The sequence below is a fragment of the Theropithecus gelada genome, chromosome 16, assembly GCF_003255815.1.
Source record: "Theropithecus gelada isolate Dixy chromosome 16, Tgel_1.0, whole genome shotgun sequence".
NCBI lineage: Eukaryota > Metazoa > Chordata > Mammalia > Primates > Cercopithecidae > Theropithecus > Theropithecus gelada.
Window position 1 is genome coordinate 10,010,754 of NC_037684.1, and position 17,804 is coordinate 10,028,557.

The 17,804-nt window shown below is 42.7% G+C and overlaps 1 protein-coding gene across 2 annotated transcripts; it reads right to left on the reverse strand.

Annotated features, from left to right (window-relative positions):
• Window positions 1–447: 447 nt before the first annotated feature.
• Window positions 448–5,399, reverse strand: LOC112609379 (C-C motif chemokine 23). 2 transcript variants are annotated; one of them, XM_025362032.1, is made up of 4 exons: window positions 5,260–5,399; window positions 1,726–1,785; window positions 1,136–1,250; window positions 448–700 (listed from the first exon to the last, which is right to left on the reverse strand). In XM_025362032.1, the coding sequence occupies exons 1-4, from the start codon at window positions 5,333–5,335 to the stop codon at window positions 589–591; spliced, it is 363 nt and encodes a 120-aa protein (XP_025217817.1). In that variant the 5' UTR covers window positions 5,336–5,399; the 3' UTR covers window positions 448–588. The 2 variants fall into 2 exon arrangements, with proteins under 2 accessions (XP_025217817.1, XP_025217816.1); XM_025362031.1 differs by having other exon boundaries at window positions 1,136–1,301.
• Window positions 5,400–17,804: the final 12,405 nt, after the last annotated feature.

Here is a 17,804-nt window from a genome sequence, read left to right on the forward strand (position 1 = left end):
CATCAAGTAAACCCCTGCCGTTTTGCACACCCTGATCAGGGAGGAAACTTCCATGGGGGCTCAGGCCATGAAAAACATTTTGCCAAACAGATCCCAGGCCACACTGCCTGACTGCAGGAAGTGGCCCACTTATTATATCCTGCCAGGCAGCTAGCCACACTGCCCCACCTCCCCTGTCCAGACCTATAATTGTCCCAGTCTGGAAGCAGGACAGGGGCTCTAGCACTTGCTGGTGCTCCCCCTCCACAGGTTTCTCTGTCCAATAAACCTGTGTTGCTGTCGAGCTTCCCCACCTTGGATGTCTCTTTTCTCTGTCCTAACATCCTGTTTCACAGCTACTTGTAGGGCTGAGGTAGGTGGGTTACTTGAGCCCAGGAGGTTAGGCTGCAGTGAGGCAAGATGTGCCAGTGCACTCCAGCCTGGGTGACAGAGACCCTATCACACAAAAAAAGTGAGAAACTCTTTATTAGATGAATTGCCTTAAATCCAGAACACAAGAATAAATGCTTCTTAAAAAAATAATTCAGGAAGGTGGTTGAGGCAAGAAAGTTGGTAGCTGGCAACTTGCGTCCCTTCGCCTTGACAAGTTCAGTTCTTCCTGGCCTTGATCCGTGTGGCCAGCTTCAGCATTATCCTGCAAGCCAGAACTTGCTTATTACTGGGACTGACACATAAACGTCGCCCGTTCTTGGTGAGGAAGCTGGGGAACAAGGGGGAGAAAGGTTACAAACTGAGGTGTGTCCAGCACATGGGGACAGGAGGCCCCATTCTCCCTGCCCCTCAGATTTCCCAGTCAACACAGCCAGTTTTTTCTTTCTTTTTTTCCATTCTCTGCTGATGGCAACTCAGGGCCAGTGTCCTCTTGAGATCCCCCTCAGCCTGTGGGACTCTGTAGTGACTCATGCGAGCATCCTTGGGCAGACTTGTGCCTGCTTTCTTCTTCCTTCCCCACCCTTTTTCCCCTGGGAATATCTCATCCCTGATGCCCTGCAGGATCCTCATAAGGACACAGATGCCCCATACCTGGCAGGATCCAGAGGGTGGGCCCTGATGGACACCCATCTATCAGGTCCTCCCTGCAAGATGCTACAGAGTCCTTCTCCCTCAACACGTGTTTGGTGAGCTTGGCACTTACATGACACCCGGCTTGGGGCACTTGCTGCTCGTTTCAAGGTAACTCTCCAAGAGTGAACACGGGATGCTTCCTGGGATGTAGGAGGTGCAGCAGTCAGCATTAATAGCGTGAAAGCCTGCAACAAGAGAAAGGGTCGTTTGAGGACCAATCTTTCTCCTCCAGAGCACTGTGGAGGGTGAGAAGGCACGTGGCGCGGAGGAGATGTTTCCTCCTCTGTGGCCGGCACTTGCTGGCATCTCCCTGCTTCAGATCCTCACCAGAGTTGAGCTGTGTGTCTGAGGGCACTCAGGGTGGGCCACAGCAGGACCAAGAGCATTTCCCCCAGAAAAGGAAGGCATCTGCAGACACCTGCAGGCATCAGAGAGCACCTTCTGCCCCAAAGGAGCAGACTCTTGGGGCAGCTAGAGGGGAACAGGGAAGGCATCTACGGAGGGGGTTCCCCTAGCCCATCCTGATCTTCCTTGGAGATGTTCACCACCCTCACGACCCTCTCATTCTCCTCCCATACTGTAAACAGGGACAATGGATCCCATAGTGCAGACCTGCACCTGCTGGTTGCTTTTAAATATATGCCGTATCTGATCACTTACTGTCCAGAACTTCTGGATTTGCCAGTGAAAGCTTTGGCATCATGAACCCTGTCTCTGCATCTGGAAGAAAGACAGGACAGGGAAGGAAATCACTGGGTGAGAGCATTGTTTCAGCATCTCCACCCACCCCGTTGCTCATCCCCCTCCCGAGGCAGAAAGACTCTGAAGCTGGACCACCACCACCTGTCTGGGTTCCAGGCCTGTCTCCTGGCCCATTTATTCCTTTAGGGCCCTGAGACTTTTCAGGGACCTTTTGAAAATGTAGACATGAAAACATTGTGTTGACTCTGAAATACTAAAAGCAACCTCAGAATCTAACATGGTTCAGTTAATGGAATATCTACATGATGTGACACAGTCTACAAGTCTCTCTACACATTTCTGGAATCCATAGTACTCTGGAAACAGAGAGGTGTTCATCAGCGCATATGGTGGCACAGTATCCTCTTAAGTGAAATGAAGCTATTATGGTCATTATTCATCCCAGTTAGTAGAAATATTCATGTGCTTGTTACAGGAGATCGCTGTGTTTGATTAAAATATTGTTCCCAGGCCTCATCAGGGATAAGTACCATCAATATATGTTTAAGTTTTTACTAAATCATTTTTAAATTGTGGTTATATATATATATACTTTATATATATATATAAAATATAAAATTTGCCTTTTGAACTATTTTAAGATTACAGTTCAATAGCATCAAATACATTCAAACAACTCTGCAATTTTCATGACCATTCATTCAGAGAACTTGTTCATTTTGTGAAACTGAAACTCTGTATTCATTAAACAACAACTCCCCATTCTTCCTCCCCTTAATCCCTGACAACCACTATCTAGGTCGTGTCTCTGTGGATTTGATTGCTCTAAGTACCTCATGTGAGTGGAATCATACGCTATTTGTCCTTTTGCGACTGGTTTATTTCACTTAGCATAATGTCCTTGATGGTCATCCATATTGTAGCATGTGTCAGAATCTCCTTACTTAAATTTTTTAAAATTTTTATTTTTTCTTACTTCAACATTCAAGGGCATCTCCTTACTTTTTGAGACCAAATAGATCCCATTGTATGTATGAATCACACTTTGTTTATCTACTAACCTTTTGATGGGCACTTAGTTTGCTTCTACGTTTTGGCTATCGTCATCAATAACGCTGCTATAAATATGGGTGTACAAAAATCTCTTCATGTACCTGTTTTAAATTATTTTGGATATATACCCAGAAATAGAATTGCTGCATCATATCATATTAACTTTTTAAAACCTGAGAAATTCTGCATTCCAAAATTCAGCTAGTGCCAAGTGCTTTGGAAATGGGATTGTGGAGCTGCCTTATGCTTGTTAGGCAAATGAAACTAAGCTTTACACTTTTTTCCTTTCTTTTTAATTTTAATCCTCAAAGTTAGTTGATTTCCACAATTGACTGTATCACAGAATAAAGTTAGCTTTAAAATTTGGCCGGGTGCGGTGGCTCATGCCTGTAATTCCAGCACTTTGGGAGGCCAAGGCGGGCAGATCACTTGAGGTCAGGAGTTTGAGACCAGCCTGGCCTACCTGGTGAAATCCCGTCTCTACTAAAAATACAAAAATTAGCCGAGTGTGGTGGCATGTGCCTGTAATTCCAGCTACTAGGGAGGCTGAGGCAGGAGAATCGTCTGAACCCGGGAGGTGGAGGTTGCAGTGAGCCAAGATTGTGCCACTGTACTCCAGCCTGGGCCACAGAATGAGACTCCATCTCAAAATAAAATAAAATAAATTAAAATAAATATTTACTTTTAATATAATTTAATAATTATATTAAATATATTTTAAGTACAACGTAATAACTATTGAATACACTTTTTCTTTTTTTAAAATTAATTAAATTTACTTTTATTTTACTTTAAGTTCTAGGATACCTGTGCTGAACGTGCAGGTTCATTACATAGGTATACATGTGCCATGGTGGTTTGCTGCACCTATCAACCCATTATCTAGGGCTTCCACATGCACCAGGTATTCGTCCTAATCCTCTCCCTCCTTTTTCCCTCCACTCCCCAACAGACCCCCGTGTGTGATGTTCCCCTCCCTGTGTCCATGCGTTCTCAGTGTTCAACTCCCACTTATGAGTAAGAACATGTGGTGTTTGGCTTTCTGCTCCTGTGTTAGTTTGCTGAGAATGATGGTTTCCAGCTTTACCCATGTCCCTGCAAAGGACATGAATTCATTTCTTTTTATGGCTGCATAGTATTCCATGGTGTATATGTGCCATATTTTCTTTATCCAGTCTATCTTGATGGGCACTTGGGTTGGTTCCAAGTCTTTGCTATTATGAATAGTGCTGCAATAAACATAAATGTGCATGTATCTTTTAATATAATATATAAGTATGCTTTTAATATATTAAAAATAAATACACTTTTAATATAATTTAATAACTGTATTAAATATCTTTTAATGTAATTCAATAACAATATTAAATATACTTTTAATATAACTTAATAACCACATTAAATATGCATTTAATATAATTTAACGATTATATTAAATATACTATTAATAATTTTAAGGCCAGCTTTAAAGTTGATATTTACTTAACATTTTGAAACATAAAGACTTAGCAATAACGATTCAGCTGCCAACTTAGTCCCCCAATTGCTTTCTAGTGTTTTCAACTTATTTCTTACATGGTTACATTAAATGAATTATATGTAATAAGGCATGTGGGTGTATTTTAATATGTTCAATATGGTTTGGGTAAGGTAAAAAAAGATCTTAAATGGCCTTGTCTTTCCATAACTACTTCCTTATTAGCTCATATTTTAATTCCACCACTTACTAGTTGTGTGATCTACCAAGTTATCTAAGGTTCTGTGCCTCAGTTTTCTCATTTGTAAAATGTCAATAATAATATGAAAAACTATATAAAAATTGATGTTTTGTTTTCTCCCTACAAAAGTAACACATTTGCATTTTTATTTTTTTATCTAATACATATCCCACAGGGTTGTTAGATAGAATTGATGTGTTAATATCTGTAAGACACTTAGAACAGTGCCTGCCCTGTACATAGGAAGTACTAGAAGTGCATTTGTTAAACAAAAAAATATGATGGTTAGGTGACCTTGGTTGAGTCACTTGTGTGGCTGGTTCCATTTCTTCTCCAAAATGATATTATAGATGATGCTAGATGGTATGTAACAGTTTTAACATCATACAATTCTATGCTTCTTTCTACAAATTTGTAATTTTACTACACTTCTTTTAATTTAGCACTTAATAGTCCTATGTCAGCTAAGGGAAGCTATCAAATAATTTTGCTGTGAAAAAGGAAGTAATTGGCCCCACATTGGACCAGCCATATGTGTATATTCCCCTCCCAGGGTCCAAAGCATGCAGACAGAGCCAGGTCTATATTCTGGCGCTGCTTTTAAATGAGTACCATGACCATGTCTGGGAAGGTGAGTAGTGACAGGAGGGCAATGTGTCTCTGTCCCAGAGCTTGAGTTACCATGAACCTGGTCGCCTTGGAGAAAGCTCACTGGACTCACCATTTGTGACCTTGGCCTGGGATCCAAGGGCAGTAACAAGCATGAGGCAGGAGAGGACAGCCACGGAGACCTTCATCCTCCTGGTGGGCAGACAGGGCTTGCCGAGGACTCCTGGGCTCACTGCCTCCTGGCTCCCAGGATGCCAGCTCTGCCCTTGTATTTATAAGAGGAGGAGGATCAGGAAGTCCCAGGGCAGAGGTCAGAATGCTGTTTTTTGACTTATGATAGTTAACAGGCTCTTTCTAAAATGAGAACAATGCTGGGAATGCAACAGGAAGTAGACGACAAGGATGATTTGGACTGTCCTTGTGGACTTCCCGAATTGTCCCAATAAGTACAGGCAGAGACAGCAAATACTTTATGATGGATCCTTCCCCTGGGAGATTCATTCATCCTCTAAACAGTGGAGTTTTTTTTTCCTCAGGAGCTAACCATCTTCAGATGCTCAAATAGCCTGTACACATGGGGACCACCAGAGAGAACACTTCAACTTGTAGAACTATGATCTCTGCTGGTAATCACAGCTCATACGACATCCCGTGATGGACAGCCCATGATGTGTACTTACACAGCATGATTGTCTAGTATAAGCTGAACTACTCTAGAAGATAATGGGTAGAGTGTAGGGCAAGGATGAGCACATGGGAGCTAAAGTATCCCCTTGTGGGGGTAGCCCGCCTTCCTTCTCAATTCTGCACTTAGTCTCTGGAAAGGAATATTCTTCGTCCAGTGTCTGGAGATATCCTTGACTCCTCTCTTTGTCTCATACCCCATATCTAATTCATTAGTAAGTATTTTTGCCTTATTTCAAAAATATAGCCAGAATCTTATTATTCCTTCAAAAGAAAACTCCCATTTATTCTCTACTACTATTCTCAATGCTTCACTTCTGAGACTACCTGGTATTAGCATGGACTACAGAGGTTAAGGGCTCAGTCCCATGAGACTGGCACCACTTCAGATGCCAATCTCAAATAGTGGGTCCCCAGGTTACCCACAAGTTCTCTTTGACTTGGCTACACATCGGAACTTCCCATGACACCCTCCTCAGGTTCTGTAATTACTAAACTAGCTTTCAGAACTCAGAAGAACAGTTTACTTACAGGGTTATATTATAAAGCATACAACTCAGGAACAGTCAGGTCAGTGAGATGCATAGGGCAAGACATGGGGAGTGGGTTTGGAGCTTCTGTGTCCCATGCAGGTGTGCCACTCTCTCAGCGCCTCCACTGAACACTGTTCCAAGTTTACCAACCTGGAAACTCTCTAAACTCTACTCTCTTAGGTTTTTATGGAGGCTTTATTACATAAGCATGCTTGACTAAATCGTTAACCATTAGTGATCAGATCAATCTCCAGCCTCTCTCCCCTCCCTGGAGTTTGGGGGTAGAGGCTGAAAGTTCCAATCCTCTCACGGTTGGCTCCCATGGCAACCAGCTCTCATCCTTAAGGCTTTCCAAGAGACACTTCATTAACATAAACTCAGGTGTGGTAGGAAGTACTTGTCCAGACTTCCAGGTTGTATGTGCCTGAGTATTGAGCAGATTCTTATGTGCTTCTTACACCTCAGCATCGGAGAATCCCCGGTGCAGGAAAAGAGGGGTGTGCATGATGGACAAGGTGAGGTGCTGTTAGATTATACTATCTTGAGCTGGGCAGAGCCTGTATGCAACTGGCTGCTGTACTGGTGGCTAGAGTCAGAGATGAAGCCGATAGAATGGAAGTGGTGTACAGAGGTGTCTGACACAGTATTAAATGCATATATGTTTAGTGAAAGAAAATAAGGAATAGATTTCACAAGATTCACCAATCAATATGTTGATTACGCAACATATTGTCTTTTCTTGACAGGGAATGCTTTCAGCTTTTGCCCATTCAGTATGATTTTGGCTGTGGGTTTGTCATAAATAACTCTTATTATTTTGAAGTACGTTCCATCAATACTAGTTTATTGAGTATTTTTAGCATGAAGTATTGTTGAATTTTATCGAAGACCTTTTCTGCATCTATTGAGATAATCATGTAGTTTTTGTCATTGGTTCTGTTTATGTGATGGATTACATTTACTGACTTGCATATGTTGAATCAGTCTTGCATCCCAGGGATGAAGCCGACTTGATCATCGTGGATAAGCTTTTTGACATGCTGCTGGATTCGGTTTGCCAGTATTTTATTGAGGATTTTCGCATTGATGTTCATCAGGGACATTGGCCTGAAATTTCCTTTTTTTTGTTGTGTCTCTGCCAGATTTTAGTATCAGGATGATGCTGACCTCATAAAATGAGTTAGGGAGGAGTCCCTCTTTTTCTATTGATTGGAATAGTTTCAGAAGGAATGGTATCAGCTCCTCTATGTACCTCTGGTAGAATTCAGCTGTGAATCCATCTGGTCCTGCCCTTTTTTTGGTTGGTAGTCTATTAATTACTGCCTCCATTTCAGAACTTGTTATTAGTCTATTCAGGGATTCAACTTCTTCCTGGTTTAGTCTTGGCAGGGTGTATATGTCTAGGAATTTATGCATTTCTACTAGATTTTCTGGTTTACTTGCATAGAGGTGTTTATTGTATTCTCTGATGACAGTTTGTATTTCTGTGGGATCAGTGGTGATATCCCCTTTATCATTTTTTATTATGTCTATCTGATCCTTCTCTCTTTTCTTCTTCATTAGTCTGGCTAGTGGTCTATCTATTTTGTTAATCTTTTCAAAAAACCAGCACCTGGATTCATTGATTTTTCGAAGAGTTTTTCATGTCTCTATCTCCTTCAGTTCTGCTCTGATCTTAGTTATTTCTTGTCTTCTTTTGGTTTTTGAATTTGTTTGCTCTTGCTTCTCTAGTTCTTTTAATTGTGATGTTAGGGTGTCGATTTTAGATCTTTCCCACTTTCTGATGTGGACATTTAGTGCTATAAATTTCCCTCTAAACACTACTTTAGCTGTGTCCCAGAGATTCTGGTACATTCTGTCTTTGTTCACATTGGTTTCAAATAACTTATTTATTTCTGCCTTAATTTCATTATTTACTTAGTAGTCATTCAGGAGCAGGTTGTTCAGTTTCCATGTAGTTGTGCAGTTTTGAGTGAGTTTCTTAATCCGAACTTCTAATTTGATTGCACTGTGGTCTGAGAGACTGTTATGATTTCTGTTCTTTTGCACTTGCTGAGGAGTGTTTTACTTCCAATTATGTGTTTTATTTTGGAATAAGTGCTATGTGGTGCTGAGAAGAATGTATATTCTGTTGGGGTGGAGAGTTCTGTAGATGTCTATTAGGTCCGCTTGGCCCAGAACTGAGTTCAAGTCCTGAATATCCTTGTTAATTTTCTGTCAAGTTGATCTGTCTAATATTGACAGTGAGGTGTTAAAGTCTCCCATTATTATTGTGTGGGAGTTTAAGTCTCTTTGTAGGTCTCTAAGAACTTGCTTTATAAATCTGGGTGCTCCTGTTTTGGGTGCATATATATTTAGGGTAGTTAGCTCTTCTTGTTGCATTGATCCCTTTACCATTATGTAATGTCTTTCTTTGTCATTTTTTATCTTTGTTGGTTTAAAGTCTGTTTTATCAGAGACTAGGATTGCAGCCTCTGCTTTTCTTTTCTTGCTATTTGCTTGGTAAGTATTCTACCATCCCTTTATTTTGAGCCTATGTGTGTCTTCGCATGTGAGATGTGCTGAATACAGCACACTGATGGGTCTTGACTCTTTTGTCCAATTTGCCAGTCTGTGTCTTTTAATTGGGGCAGTTAGCCTGTTTACATTTAAGGTTAATACTGTTATGTGTGATTTTGATTCTGTCATTATTATGTTAGCTGGTTATTTTGCCAATTAGTTGATGCAGTTTCTTCATAGTGTCAATCATCTTTACATTTTGGTATGCTTTTGCAGTGACTGGTACAGGTTTTTCCTCTCCATATTTAGCGCTTCCTTCAGGACTTCTTGTAAGGCAGGATTGGTGGTGACAAAAATCACTCAGCATTTGCTTGTCTTAAAGGATTTTATTTCTCCTTCACTTATGAAGCTTAGTCTGGTTGGATATGAAATTCTGGGTTGAAAATTCTTTTCTCTAAGAATGTTGAATTGGCCCCCACTCTCTTCTGGCTTGTAGGGTTTCTGCAGAGAGATCCACTGTTAGTCTGATGGGCTTCCCTTTGTGGGTAACCAGACCTTTCTCTCTGGCTGCCCTTAACATTTTTTCCTTCATTTCAACCTTGGAGAATCTGATGATTTTGTGCCTTGGGTTTGCTCTTCTCGAGGAGTATCTTTGTGGAATTCTCTGTATTTCCTGAATTTGAATGTTGGCCTGTCTTGCTAGATTGGGGAAGTTCTCCTGGATAATATCCTGAAGTGTGTTTTCCAACTTGATTCCATTCTCCCCATCACTTTCAGGTACACCAATCAATTGTAGGTTTGGTCTTTTCACATAGTCCAATATTTCTTGGAGGCTTTGTTCATTCCTTTTCATTCTTTTTTCTCTAATTTTGTCTTCATGCTTTATTTCATTAAGTTGATCTTCAGTCTCTGGTATCCTTTCTTCTGCTTGATCAATTCGGCTATTGATACTCATGTATGCTTCACAAAGTTCTTGTGCTGTGTTTTTCAGCTCCATCAGGTCTTTTTTGCTCTTCTCTAAACTGATTATTCTAGTTAGCAGTTCCTGTAACCTTTTATCAAGGTTCTTAGCTTCCTTGCATTGGGTTAGAACATGCTGCTTTAGCTTGGAGGAGTTTGTTAGTACCCACCTTCTGAAGTCTACTTCTGTCAATTCATCAAACTCATTCTCTGTTAAGTTTTGTTCCCTTGCTGGCGAGTTGTGATCCTTTGGAGGAGAAGGGGCATTCTGGCTTTTGGAATTTTCAGCCTTTTTGCAAAGGTTTTTATTCATTTTTGTGGATTTATCTACCTTTGGTGTTTGATGTTGGTGACCTCTGGATGGGGTTTTTCTGTGGGTGTCTTTTTTGTTGGTGCTGATGCTGTTGCTTCTGTTTGTTAGTTTTCCTTCTAACAGTCAGGCTGCTGTTCTGCAGGTCTGCTGGAGTTTGCTTTAGATCTCCTCCAGACCCTGTTTGCCTGGGTATCACCAGTGGAGGCTGCAGAACAGCAAAGATTGCTGCCTGCTCCCTCCTCTGAAAGCTTCATCCAAGAAGGGTACCTGCCAGATGCCAGCCGGAGCTCTCCTGTATGAGATGTCTGTTGACCCCTGCTGGGAAGTGTCTTCCAGTCAGGAGGTGTAGGTGTCAGGGACCCACTTGAGGAGGCAGTCTGTCCCTTAGCAGAGCTTGAGTGCTGTATGGGGAGATCTGCTGCTCTCTTCAGAGCTGGCAGGCAGGAATGTTTGTTTGCTGAAGCTGCGCCCACAGCTGCCCCTTCCCCCAGGTGCTCTGTCCTAGGGAGATGGGACTTTTATCTGTAAGTCCCTGACTGCGGCTGTTGCCTTTCTTTCAGAAATGCCCTGTCCAGAGAGGAGGAATCTAGAAAGGCAGTCTGACTACAGCAGCTTCGCCGTGCTGAGGTGGGTTCCATACCCAGTTCGAACTTCCCGGTGGCTTTGTTTACACTGTGAGGGGAAAACTGCCTACTCAAGCCTCAGTAATGGTGGACCTCCCTCCCCCCTACCAAGCTTGCATGTCCCAGGTAGACTTCAGACTGTTGTGCTGGCAGCGAGAATTTCAAGCCAGTGGATCTTAGCTTGTTGGGCTCCATGGGGGTGGGATTCGCTGAGCAAGACCACTCGGCTCCTTGGCTTCAGCCCCCATTTCTAGGGGAGTGAACAGTTCTGTCTTGCTGGTGTTCCAAGTGCCACTGGGGTATGAAAAAAAACTCCTGCAGCTTGCTCAGTGTCTGCCCAAATGGCCACTCAGTTTTGTGCTTGAAACCCAGGGCCCTGGTGATGTAGACACCCGTGGGAATCTCCTGGTCTGTGGGTTGTGAAGACCGTGGGAAAAGCATAGTATCTGGGCCAGATAGCACTGTCCATCACAACACAGTCCCTCATGGCTTCCCTTGGCTAGGGGAGTGAGTTCCCCGACCCCTTGTGTAATTTATATGGACTTAGGGAGACTGAACAAAGGGGGCAAATGTGGGAATAAAAGACAAGAGACAAAAGAGTATATTTGGAAGAAGGGGTTGGGGGCACTTTGCCTCTAGTGGACAAGGCCCTGAGCTTTACATAGCCCTCAATATTTATTAGGCAAAAGAGATAGTGAGAAGGGAGTTCGAAGAAGGGGTCAGCTGCTTGGTCCAGAGTAGGCTTGTAAGACTGTATTGTGCTTCCAGGGTAAGGCAATGCCCCACCAAGTTCCTGCTCACCCTTCATGGGCTACACCTGCTGTCTAACCAGTCCCATTGAGATGAACTGGGTACCTCAGTTGGAAATGCAGAAATCACCTGACTTCTGGGTTGGTCTCACTGGGAGCTGCAGACCAGAGTTGTTCCTATTCAGCCATCTTGCCCAGGAATCCTTGTGCACGATCTTAAATGGCCTATTACGTGAGGAAACCTTCCTTCTTAAGCAACAAGGGGAATAACAGAGCCTGCCAACTCATCTTCTTGTTTCTCCTGATGTGTAAGACTGGGCCCAGGTCCTTTTTAGAGAAACAAAACCAATCCAAACAATATCTCTTTAAAGAGGCCTGTAGCTAAAGTCTGCGCTATGCCATGCAATTGAAACTGCTCTAGGGTTGCACAGAGATGGAGTCCCTTAAATATCTTCTGACCATTCCTGTATACCAGCCACTGTATGTGTATTTGGTGATACCAAGTCAGGTGAATTGTTTTCAGTTTTGCACCAAACGTTTCTCCTAACTCACACTGGTGATTTGAAATTAGATCTTGGTTTAATATTTAACTAATTCCTTCCTTTGATAGACTGTTTGCAAAAATGGGTGCAATAATTCCTACCACCCAGTGTGCATACCCTTGGGAAGTCCCTTCCCCTACTTAATCTGGTCTTGGCTATGTGACTCTCTTTGGACAATGAGACAATAGAAAATGTGATGAAAACAGAGGCCTGAAAAGTGCTGGTGCATTGATACTTGCATTATTAATATTTTGCTGCTGAGAACTTTTATGCCACCACGTGTGGCAGCCTATGCTAGCCTTCCAAAGGAGGAGAGACCACAAGGAGAGAAAGGTCTCCAGATATCCCAGGGGTCCCAGCTGAGAGGTCATCCTAGGTCTTCAAACCCTGGCTGAGCTGGCTCAGACCAGGAGAACAACCCATCCAACCCACAGAATTGTGAGAATAGCTGTTTGCTATTTTAAGTCACTACCTTTTGTGGTGATTTGTTTGTTATTTTAAGTCACTACCTTTTGTAGTGATTTATGAAGCAGCAAAAGCTAACTGATAATCCTCCCTTTGGGCAATAAGGATAGATTTATCTTTTTTATAAATTTGCTGAAGGCAAAAGTAATAGTTCCTTATTCAAGAAGAGGCTTGTTGCCTTATTTTTTAAATTCTTTTTTGAAACAAGGTCTTCCTTCGTTCACCCACACTGGAGTGCAGTGGCAGAATCATGGCTCACTGCAGTCTCGACCTCCCAGGCTCAAGTGGTCCTCCCACCTTAGCCTCCCAAGTAGCCGGTACTACAGGCATGCATCGCCATGCCTGGCTAACTTTTAATTTTTTTTTTTTTTTGTAGAAATGGGGTCCTGCTATGTTGTCCAGGCTGGTTTTGAACTCCTGGGCTCAAGTGATCCTCCCACCTCCACATCCCAAAGTGTTAGGATAACAGGTGTGAGCTACTGTGCCCGGCTGAGGCTTGTTGCTTTTAATTAAACTGGGTACTTGTTACAGAAGGACTACATAAATCTTAGTAAAGATGCTTTATTCTAGTTAGGGTAGAGATAGAGGATTGAGGAAATTGCTGCCATCCGGAGTTGTAGAGCCTTTGTGGCCATTGGGGATTTCAAGGGAGGTCCAGATACATCCCTTTGGATTGGGATGAAGAGAAACATTTCTGAAAGGGATAGCATTTGATGCAGGTCTCAAAAGTAGGACAGAGACTGTATACTGCTTCAAAAGGCAGAGAAGGGAGGAAGAAGATTCTAGTTAGCTGTAACTGCAACTAAGAATAGTAAATAGTTGCAATGAGACATGGGCTACTTACTGTTTTATGTTTTACAAGTAGTATATAATTAAATCTTAATTACAACCTGGTGAAATAGGCACAGTCATTATCTCTTTTTCCAGGTAAGGCTATGGAGACATAGAGCAGTAAAGTAATTTGCTAGTATTTGCTATATACCCACATGGGTAGTAAAGGGCAAAGCTGGCATTTAAACCAAGGTTTCTCTGATACTAGATCTTACTATTTTAGACAAAGGCATGGAAAAGATCAAATTGAGGCATATTTTGGATGTGTCCATAGTATACAAATAATGGACACATAAGCATGATCATTAATGCTTTTAAATTGGACTTTTTATTTTGAGGTAATTGTGGATTCACATGCAATTGTAAGAAATAATATGGAGAGATCCTGGGTAGTGTACTCTTTACCAAGTGTAAAAGTTGACCATACAGTTGGATCATTCTTGTCATACCCAACTAAAACAGAGTTGAGATGCCAGGAGCAGAAAGTGCTGAGGGCATATAATATTGGTCTAGGCTGGACGCGGTGGCTCATGCCTGTAATCCCAGCACTTTGGGAGGCCGAGGCAGGTGGATCACGAGGTCAGGAATTTGAGACGAGCCTGACCAACATGGTGAAACCTTATTTCTACTAAAAACACAAAAATTAGCCAGGCGTGGTGGCACGCACCTGTAATCTCAGCTATTCAGGAGGCTGAGGCAGGAGAATTGCTTGAATCCGGGAGGTGGAGGTTGCAGTGAGCCAAGATTGTACCACTGCACTCCAGCCTGAGCAACAGAGCGAAACTCTGTCTCAAAAACAAACAAACAAACAAACAAAAATTGGTCTAATAATGTAATTCTCTGCATGCAAGCCTGTCTGGGGCATGTAACATTGCTCCAAGAATATTGTCCTCTGCAAGCCTGACTGCTGAAACCCATTTTATCTAATAGCTACTGAAACAACCTGCTGTGGCTCTAAGACTAGTCTTACCCACTGCTATCACTCACCAATCACAACTTGCCAGTTTCCTAAAACTTTACTAGTACCAATGAACTTTCTTGCAAAACAATATGTAACTTTTCTCTTTTAAATACAACCTCTAGCTTACTCTTTGGTCTTTGGACATACTAAAGACTACCCAGACAGTGTGTATGTCTTGAATTGCAATTCTTGCATCCCAAATAAGACATTTTAAATTTAGAGATTCATCTCTATACTTTGTTTGACTTTGACACCAGTTTCTCCCAATAGCAACATGTTGCAAAACGATAGTACAATATAGTAGAGGATATTGACATTGATACCATCAATATACAGAACAGTTCCTTCACCACAAGGATCCCTCATGTAATCCTTGTATAGCTACACTTAACACCCTCCCACCCACCTCACCCCTTCCTCAATTCTTGCCAACCATGAATCTGTTCTCCATGTTTATAATCTTGTCATTTTAAGAATGTTATGTAAATGGAATCTCATGGTATGTCACCTTTTGGGATTAGCTTTTTTCACTCAGCCGAATTCTCTGGAGATTCATTCAGGTTGTTACATGTGCCAATAGTTCATTCTTTTTATTGCTGAGTAGTATTCCACGATATGGTCGAACCACAGTTTGTTTAATCATTTATTCACTGAAGGACATCTGGTGTTTCCAGTTTTGGGCTATTACAAATAATGCTGCAATAAATATTCATGTATGTTTTGTTGGTGTGAATGTAAGTCTTCATTCTCTAGGATAAATGCTCAAGGGTATGATTAACATTTAGCATGGCTGTCAATACTTTAAGACAAGTCCTGTGAACAAGTATTTTTTTTTTAAAGTAAAACAGGGGGCATGTGTTTATTTTTTTCAGCACCCTCCTTTCTTCTGGAAAGATGCTCTCTTCTTTGAGGAACTGTCCATGTAGCTATTAGGTTCTATGAGGTTCTTGCCAATCACAGTACCTCCTCCTTTGCAATAGATGTGCACCTATCTCCCCAGTCAGACAGTTGGGCTCCTTCCTGGGGATTTTTCAGATTCTAATGACAGAAGAGCAGCAGCTCCTTCAGGAGGTGAAGGTTCTGTGGTCTGCCTTCAGAAGAGCAATGCCATTTATGCCAGCACCCTGTGGAATTGAATGCCTTCGGACTGGTTTTCCCTGAGCTGTACGCCTGCCATCCACTCTGAATTTATGAGCTAATAAATGATTTCTGTTTTTTCTCGAGGAAATTTTGAGAGAGCTTTCTGTCACATGAGACTCAAAGTATAAAGAATGTTTCATTCCCCACTCCTGGGCTCTTTCTGACTTCGTGCTCATGGTTCTGACTCTCCTCTCCTTCAGTTCTGAGATCCTGACTGTCAGGGCCCAAAGAAACCATTCAAGTTCTTGCTGTGTCCAGCACAATTTTCATGGAACAGCCCTTGGTGTTTTCTCCAAGGCTCTGATACCAAATCTACCTGAGGCCTAAAGCCCATGGCTTCCTTGGGCTCCCAGAGGGCTGGGAGTCATAATTTGGCACAATGAGTGAGAACCTAGAGAAAGTGGGCCTGTGGTTAAATCCTGGGCAGAGAAACTCCCAAGGGCTGGCAGAGGTGAGGGCATGGGGTAGGAGCCTTGGGCTCTGCTCCTGCTGCATTCTGAACTGGGATACCTCAACTGCAGTGTGGTTACTGTGCTGTGAGCTCTAGATCAGGGCTGGCATCATGGGCATGTGACCTGTGCAATTACACAGGGCCTTGCTACTGGTTTCAGGCTCTGCTGCCGTCATTGTTTAGGAGTTAGTAGTTTTTGAACAAGGGGCCCCACGCTTTCATTTTGCACTGGGTCCTGTGTAGTCATGGCTTCAGGCACTGTGGAGCTGTCACTAATGTACTGCATCCCTTGGATGATGAAGATGTGGCGCAAGAGGCTGAGGAGTTGAGGAGTTGAGACTCTGTACAAGTTCCTACCTTCCCTATGGAATCCTAGAGACTTCTGGCTTCGGGCAAGTCTCCTTTCCAAGGGGTTGCTCCCTATTCCCCAGGACCCCATACACACCTGAGCCAGTGTCCTCCACTGTGATTCATGCAATCCTTTCAGGCAATTCCCTCTTTCTTCTTCTTTGTCCCAGACTTCCCCCCTCTCTACCCACTGGGACCACCCCTCCCCAATCTCTTTGAAGGCTCAGTCCAGGCCAAAAGGTGCTCAGCTTCTCTCTGTGTCTGCGCACCTGATAGGTGTCCAGAAGTCTTCCTCTCCCTTGGGAAGTACCCAGCCTTCCTTCCTCCCCTTGTCAGGCCCTGCTGGTTTTTTTCACCCCCGAGGTCAGCAGTTGGAACCCAAGTTCCCCAAGGTCAGTGGTTGAAGCCCAAGTTTGCCTGACTTTAAAGCCTGTGATTGTCTTATTATATCTTGCTCTTCTTGATACAACAGTGATTATTTTAACAATCATTACCATTCATTAACTGCTTACTATGGGCAGATCAGGACCAGATTGTGGTAAGTGAGGCACTAGCCTTGTGTCCAAAACCCAAGGGGACACTAAAAAGTTCAGTAATGAAAATAAGTAATATTTTAGTGAACTATTTAAAAAATCAAAGTTACTGCTGAAAAAATCACAATGAACAAAACACGAAAACATATAAATAAAGACAGGATCTGTAAGAGTGCTGTGTCGAGCCATATTGGAACTTGAGGCAAAAGGTAAAATCAATGGCAGCTTCCTGTTAGAATATCCATCCATCCATCCATCTGTCCATTCATCAATATGTCCATCCATTTATCCATACGTCTGTCCATCCATCCATCCATCTCCAATCCATCCATCCATCCACCCACCCACCCACCTCCCATCCATCCATCCATCCATCCATCCATCCATCCGTCCATCCGTCCATCCATCCGTCCATCCATCCATCCATCCATTCATCCATCCATCCATCCATTTAATATAAATTTACTGAGCATCTACCATGTGCTGGGCACTCTGCTCAGCAACGAGAGTATCACACAAAGATCCAAAATTATGTTCCTTTCCTCCTGGAGACCAACATGAAATAATCACACAAATAAACATATACACTGTGATAAGCAACACAATGGAAAACAATATACTGGGGGCCCAGAGAATGCATCTCTGAGAAAGCAGTATTTCAGTTAAGAGTTACAAAATGAGCAATGTTTACTAAGTTGAAAAGTGAGGAAAAGGGAGACAAAGGTGAGGGAAGTAGTTTGTGCAAAGGTCCAGAGGCAGGAGGTACTAGCACATATCAGGGACTGGTTGGTATTAGTTGAGAGCAACTAGAAAAATCATGGGTCCTGCCTTGAGTTTTATACAGGGGCAGAGGAAGAACCAGCCCTCAGAATTAGTTTAAAGACACAACGGGAGACCAAAGGGAAAGCTGCTATATAATTTCCTCCCAAAGTTGTGCTCGTTCAGGTTATCAGTGACACACACACAGGGGCTGTGATTTATGCCTATCATGAGGCATCTGTCTCTCTTCCTGGGAGTGCGAGACT

What these genes read in the sequence shown, in the direction of transcription:
- LOC112609379 (XM_025362031.1), bottom strand. Translation starts at nt 5,335, where the DNA reads ATGAAGGTCTCCGTGGCTGTCCTCTCCTGCCTCATGCTTGTTACTGCC. An exon ending in AAATCCAGAAGTTCTGGACA is followed by an intron (nt 1,302 to 1,725) that starts GTAAGTGATCAG and finishes CACCCTCCACAG; the next exon opens with TGCTCTGGAGGAGAAAGATT. An exon ending in TGCCCCAAGCCGGGTGTCAT is followed by an intron (nt 701 to 1,135) that starts GTAAGTGCCAAG and finishes CTTGTTCCCCAG; the next exon opens with CTTCCTCACCAAGAACGGGC.